At 41.4% G+C, this 7,433-nt stretch overlaps 1 protein-coding gene across 1 annotated transcript; it reads right to left on the bottom strand.

Moving 5' to 3' along the window:
- Positions 1-1,015: 1,015 nt before the first annotated feature.
- Positions 1,016-4,533, bottom strand: LOC311019897 (dehydrogenase/reductase SDR family member 13-like). The gene is made up of 5 exons (XM_084019547.1): positions 4,404-4,533; positions 3,569-3,687; positions 3,006-3,129; positions 2,596-2,922; positions 1,016-2,185 (listed from the first exon to the last, which is right to left on the bottom strand). Exons 1-5 carry the CDS (start codon positions 4,528-4,530, stop codon positions 1,926-1,928), a joined length of 957 nt encoding a protein of 318 aa, XP_083875673.1. The 5' UTR covers positions 4,531-4,533; the 3' UTR covers positions 1,016-1,925.
- Between the last annotated feature and the right edge of the window lie 2,900 nt (positions 4,534-7,433).

The following is a 7,433-nucleotide window of genomic DNA, read 5'->3' as shown; positions in this document are numbered from 1 at the left end:
GAAAAAATACTTAAAAGTTGGATGTATCAGTTCCAGTACATTTCATTGTTGGTATATTTACAATCTAAAAATATTTGAAATACATACAGTATATGTACGTATATATTTTCAGCTGGCAAAGCAGTTTCTTTGTGAGTGTATGAACAATGGTTGGTGGTGGAATTGTCTGCGCTGCAGAGATCACCAGGATCTAAAGTGTGCTCTGTGGCACCACATTGCTCTCACTCAGCAGATGGTGTGTTTAGATAAAAGCTTCATGATCTAACAGCTGCTTTGGCGTGGTCTTTGACTTGTCTTAATATCGTCAGTTAGAGAGCTTGAATAACACTGTGGACATTTGTTGATTGCTGCTCCTGGGTATTCTGCCGCTATAGCGCTTGCTCACACTGTCCACAGACACAACACTTCAAGATAACTGCACAGATTAATTAGTCCGCATTATTTAGGAGACTCTCAACACTGCAGTCTTGTCTTTTTGGTCTCGACAAAGTCCAGTTGGCTTTCTTCGCTGTCAATTATGTGTAATTTCATCGTAGTCTTTTTTAAATATAAGATGGTGTATTCAGTTAATTACAAGTTAACACAATTTATCAGCAAACAAGGTGATATTGATTGTGAGTGTGTGTGTGTGTGTGTGTGTGTGTGTGTGTGTGTGTGTGTGTGTGTGTGTGTGTGTGTGTGTGTGTGCAAAATAAATGTATTTTATTAAAAATATATATATATATATAAACATATATACAGGCTGTAAGGGACAGCGATCAGGGCTGAAAATGACCTGGTACAAGCACAGCTGTCCATCCTTTCGTGGAAATCTGCTGAACATGTTCAAATAAAGAATAAAGATCCTAAAGAAGCTAAAACAGCCCGGTAATGTGTTATCTTCAGTCATAACTCACTTTACTGGCTCAGGTCTAGACATGGAACAATATGAAATTTCAATTTGTTTCAATATGAAACAAATATTTCTATTGTCATAGATCAGAACGTCACTCGTGATGGTATCTAAGATTATCCTGATAATGGAATTTCATCATGATCAACTTATTGTGATCCTATATCCTCCCATCTCTCGTGTACGCAGGGAGTTCAGCAGGGGGCTCAGAACACGTCCTTGGGGGTTCCCGTGTTGATGGTCAGGTGGGACCAGGTGTGGCTGCTCACCATCGCCGACGGAGAGTCCCGGCTCTTCAAGCTTGGCGACCAGTGTGGAGGGGATGATTGTATGGAGCTGAACATTACTCTCCCTCACAATGTACAGCTGGACCCAGGAAGTGTGGATGGGCAGATTTATTAGGTATTTATTGGGGCAGCTCCGGCTCAGAAGGTAGAGTGGGTTGTCCTTGAACCACAAGGTTGGCGGTTTGATCCATGGCTCCTGCTAACTGCATGTCAAGCCTGAGGTTGGGTTTAATGCAGAGGTCACATTTCATGTATTGAAGCTACTGAGCAGTATTTCAGAAGCAGCCTAAGCTGAGTTGCATCATTAGTTTGATATTAATTTCCCTTTTGTCGTAATATAAACTGCTGGTTTGCAAAGCGTGAATACAGCACACTCCCTTGAATTAACTGTGTTTTATCCAGTTAGAACCAAAGACAGCAAGTACTCACTGCATCACAGGGCTGCCAGCATCATTTATTTTAACTACATAAATTAAATTAAATTAAGAATGTATCCAAAGCTTTCTGATTCACACTGGCCAGAGGAACATTTCAGTATGAATATGTGGCTAACCCACGACATGTCTTCGTGGATCACTGCCTTTTAATAAACAATAGGCACAAGTGTAAGATAATGCAGATTATTGAATAATAAGACCATGAGAGAGCAGCTGTTAAAAAGAAGCACCAATAAGACGTTGACACTGGTCTGTTGAGGTCTCTGTTGAGGTCTCTGAGGAGGCTCAGAGCGATCAGGATCCAGTCTGTCATGATAAACCAGTTAACCTCTCGCTCACTTCCCACAGCTTCTTTGCCAGGGCATCATCACGCCCCTTGGCTCCCACTTGTTGCAGGGCACAGTTAGAGAAGTAGCGTCCGCTGAGAGGTTCGATGTCCTCCTGCAGGGCACAGTGCAGAGTGGTCTGGGACCCCCCCTCCGGATCCAGGAAGAAGAGCTTGGCAAACGGCATCAGGAGGAGCTGCTGCCATGGGCTCATAGTGCGACACAGTTCTGTGTGGATGACCCCTGAAAGAACATGGGGCACATGAGGTTTGGCAGCAGTGCTCCATGATAACCAAACTGCTGTGTTCACACTAAACACAAAGCTCATTTTTCGATTGCGTGCAAAGTCAACGCAAAGACGAGAATAGATGCCAAATCCGCTTCATTCGCGCAAGTTGAAAAATTTCGACTCAAGCGAGACATTTGCATGACGCTGTGTCGCCAAAGCCAATCAGCGTATTCTTGCTCTTTAATCAGGCCCTATTGTTCACTTCTCTACCATGAGAGTGAACTAGACAGCTTTTTCAAGTCACTCGTGTCTTCATAACAGACTTGAAGGAGCTCTTGACTTTTTAAAGAGCAGCCAGAAAAAAGACAGGTTACCTCACTCACCCATCCTTTCTGTATGAAATGTGCAGAAGGAAGGCACTAACCTGGGTGGAGGCTGTAGCAGGTGACTCTGCTGCCCTCCAGCCTGTTGGCCAGCTCCCTGGTAAAGAGCACATTACACAGCTTGCTGTTGCAGTATGCTTGAAGGTTGTTCCAGGTCGACTGACCGGACACCAGGTCCTTCTTGGAAGCCAGCAGAGGGAAGTCAACGCTGCCAAAGCGGTGCAGAAGTGCAGCCACGGTGACCACGCGACTGGGACCACACCGCTGCAGCCGCTCCAGGAGAAGGTTGGTGAGCAGGAAGTGACCCAGGTGGTTTACCCCAAACGCCATGCCGAAGCCATCCTCAGTGTGTCCAGGACCCAGCACACCTGAATCGTACATTATTTAGTTTCTAATGTAAAATTATGAATGTACTATGAAGGGATATTGCATCGTATTTTAACATCCTCACCTGCATTGTTGATGAGGATGTCCAGTCTTGGTTCAGTCTTCAGGAAGGTTTCAGCAAATTTGCGAACAGACTTGAAACTTGCAAGATCCAACTGCATGAACAGCACCTGATTGTTCCTGCTCTCCTAAAGGACAGAAATGAAGGACAGCTGTGGCTGTAATACACAAATCCAGCACAACTGAACCATAGGTTTTCTATGATGTTGTATTGATATGATGTATTGTAGTGACAGCAGACGCCACCAGAGGTCATCTCTATAGTGAACGGGAAGTTTGTTTAGGAGGTTGAGCTCAGAGAGATCCGTCATTTGTTAAATTATTAAAAATAAAATTTCTAAAATGTTCAGTGAGACTAATACTCACAAAAGGCACTGCAAGACAATCATATTTTCCTGCTCTTTAATACGCACTGAGTGACCCTTTTGTCATTTATATGAGTCGGTAGATTAGTCATTCACCGAACAGCTGACATCTGAATTGGAACTCCCAGTGGTCTTCGTGGATTACAGAACAGCGGACGATGTCTAACTTGCGGTAGCGTAGACAGTAGCTGTCAGGACTTACTCTGCGGATGTCATACACAGCAGCCTCAGCTTTCAGCTTGTTGCGGCAGGCTAGGATCACCCGGGCCCCTCTCTTTGCCAGATCCAGAGCCGTGGCCTTGCCGATGCCAGTGTTGCTTCCTGTGCAGGAAAACCGCTCACATACATCAAAATCAAACAAAACACACAACAAGTAGCTGTGCTGAACTCAAAGCCTGGCATTTCACGTGACCTGCAAATACACCGTTTGTTAAACAGAAGATTAGTGCCATAGTGTAAACAAGTCATTACTCACTTCATGCATCTGGTGTTGAGATTATATAATGAAATGCATGCTGTCCGATAACAACTAGCACACTGTATTGTAGGAAGGAACTGTACGTACCAATAGCTATACTACCATACTATTTAATACACCAGAAAAAGCTCTATTGTTATTCAGAATTCTTCAAATATCTGTTAATCTAGTCCCTGCCCAGGTTGAAAAATCAAAAGATAAAGAACTGAATGCAAACTGCATACAACAGCACATCGTTTGTAAGCGCATCTGCAGTAGGTACTCAAATTTGGCCACTTGGTGGCAGCAGATCTGTGGACACAAACTTGACATATCACCTCATGAAGTCATGATGAAGTTATGAAAGCCATCTGACTATTTAGCTGCTTGCAAGTTTAAGGCACTTCAGCGTTGGCTTCACTTTTCAGAAGGTTGCCGCCTCGTGAATACCGGGGAACGTTTGGGGAGTGTTTCAGCAACCAGAGACAATACTGTTGTTGTTGTTGTTGTTGTTGTTGTTGTTGTTGTTGTTGTTGTTGTTGTTGTAGTTGTTAGCAGGAGCTGGGAAGGCGCTCCTTACCTGTAACAATGGCCGTCTTCCCCTTCAGCTTCACTGAACTGGAGTACCTAGCTCCTCTGAACACACCGTAGTAAACTATCACATAAAAGGAAAGTGCTCCTGCTACAAGGAAAAGCAACGCCGACATCACTGCTGCACTGAACTAGCAACAGGAGACAGTTCGTTACAGTCAATGCGAAGACTTTCAAAATAAAATATTTGTATGCTAACAGAATTCTTTCTGTTTGTTAAAGATGAAAGAACCGAAATTATTTTATTTTTTTTAATAATGCTGGAAACCCTCTTTGGACAAATATTGCAATATGATCTAATTTAGAATTACATTTTAATTCCACCAATGTGATAAAGAATTTGCTTTGAAGGTCAATCCAATTCAAACAGCTCTACTTCCGATTGGGCTTCTTGGTGCAGCATTTTAATGAACCAGCAGATGTCACCACATACGCGTTGAAACAGGATATTGTCTATTATAAAATGCTCCAGGTTGTACTATAACTAATTTGACTGTGATGTAACTTATTAATATATAATATTTATATAAATTGTGTTCTAATGTCATAAAAATCCACAAATTGCACATATTAAAACTAATATATAAATCACTACATGGTCTAGGAACGAAGTATATCACTGATATGCTCCCACTACATAAGACTTCTAGACCACTAAGATCTTCTGAGACCAATCTGTTAGTGATTCCCAGAGTAAACAACAATCACGGGAGAGCATCATTTAGTCACTATGCAACAAATGGCTGGAATAAACTTCCTGAAGATGTAAGACTTGCCCCTACTCTGACCACTTTTAAAACTAGACTGAAAACTTTTATGTTCACCATAGCTTTCTGCTAAATCTTTTAATGTCTGCACTGTTTTTAATTATTGCAAATATGTTTTTATTCTCTTTTCTTTCTGTAATGCATTTTTTTTTTCTTTTAATTCTTCTATTTTTTTTTTTTCTTCTCACTTTGTTTTATGATGTGAAGCACTTTGAGTCTGCCTTGTGTATGAAATGTGCTATACAAATAAAGTTGCCTTGCCTTGCCTTGCCTAATAAGTGTGTCAGGCCCCATTTCTAAAACTGACAAGCGAATGTGAGGTCAAGAGTGGCACACCTCAAACACTACAAGAAGTATAATAGAAGAACAGTAATCACAGTATTGGGTTAATGTTTATTATTGCATTACTCCTTAGTCCTTGGTCAAGTAACTGTGTCTCCTCTAATGGATGGTCTTCTTTTTTTTAATTATAGCTTTGCAGTACACCGACAATTATGTATTGCAAAAATAGACACAAAAAGGAAAAATGCATTTATTTTTTTAAAACATGCTGTCAGTAAAGGATTTCTACAATTGATAATAACAGCAACAATAATAATAATAATATTAAAAATGCATTTTATTTATATCACTTTTTTAATGGTACTCAAAGTCACTTTTCAGTTCAACTAAAGTTAAATAGAAAGATAATCAGAAGACATTAGTCTCTGAGTTTCATGTAGTGTTTTAAATGTGGAGAATCAGCGTAATAACATAGTAGCTTTGTGTATATGAATTAGTGTGCTCACGTGCAGTGTGTAGTCATAGAGGGAGGGGGGAGGGGGGTCATGAGACATGTTCAATCTGCAAACCACCACACCAAAGGCATTTACAGTATTTCAAAAGCTTTGAGAACTCTCTGACTATTGTGCAGAAACGACTTGGCACTTGAAGTGTGTCAGAGGAGTGTAAATTCAATGGAAATGAAATTTGCTAAGTCATGATTGCACAACCAACAAGTAAAACTGGTATTTGAACGTTGGACAATGAAAGGAGGGTGTGAGCCTGATCCCAATCCAGTCAGGCTGCAAGAATTAATTTGTAAGTTTGCCTCTCTACCACGCTAGCAGTAGCTATTGGTATTAGCTATATTGCTTTTCAGCAGCAATCCATAGTAAAAAAAATATATATCTACGCCATCACGGCCAGCTGATTTCTTGATGTTTTCTTTTTTTTAAAGCAGCCTGTCAAAAAGCAACTTTCAGAAGTTTTAAGACATTTCTAATCTCTTTGAAACAACAGGCCATGTGAGGGTCTGGCATCAGACATACTTTTCACATAAATAGAGATCGTGCTTGCGGCATTCAACACAATCTCCCACACCATTCTCCTGGGGTCTGTACTACGAAGCAGGATTTGTGCTTAGCGAGGCAACTTAAGCGTTAACCCTGGGTTTTCCGTCCTACGACGCTGGTTCACTTCTTACCGGGGTAGATCACCATGGTAACTTATACTGTGGAGCTAACCTGCTCCGGAGCAGGTTATGTTCCTGATAAGAGATCAACGTGGAGAAACACACCACCGACTGACCAATCAGCTGTCTTGGTGCGCGGATATATAAAAAAAAAGAAGCTCGGTGGACCGTGAGAGGGTCTCATAGGAGAACTATAGAGTGTACAGAGACCGGCAAAACCCTTTTGTCTGTGTCTGACGATGTTTTATATGAGAGATACAGATTCTCATCGGAGGGAAAGACTTTTCTGTGCCAGCGTACAGCCTACTTACCACTTTGAATTATGTTTTTATATTTATTTGATTTGCTCCCAAGTCCATTTTACACCGCCGGGATTGCAGCTGAAAGAATGAGGCTGATATTGTCATAAACAACATTATAAGAATACATCCAAGCAACAAATTCATAATTTTAAAGTTATATGTTTGGCCTTTTATTGCAGAACTCATAAGAGTTAAAGGGACGAGAGAGAGCGACGACATGATTTAAAAGACGGCCGAAGGGCGAATTCAAACCGGGGCCGCTGCAAGGAGCCTCGTAACATGCGGTGGTAACTCTACCACTAAGCTATCAGCGAAGTCAGTGGCGCAAAAAGGGGGTATGCAGTATATGCGGTGCATATGGGCGCAACGCCAGGGGGGGCGCCAAAACAAGGATGGGAGAAAATATAATATGTTCTTGTGCTTTTAACTCATGACTATTCTCAGAATATGTTTCAAATAAAGTCCTGGCCACTTAAATTTGCTAGATGCTATATAAT

This window comes from Eutrigla gurnardus (genome assembly GCF_963514095.1).
Source record: "Eutrigla gurnardus genome assembly, chromosome: 10".
Taxonomy (NCBI): Eukaryota; Metazoa; Chordata; class Actinopteri; order Perciformes; family Triglidae; genus Eutrigla; species Eutrigla gurnardus.
This window is presented reverse-complemented; position numbering and strand designations above follow the sequence as displayed.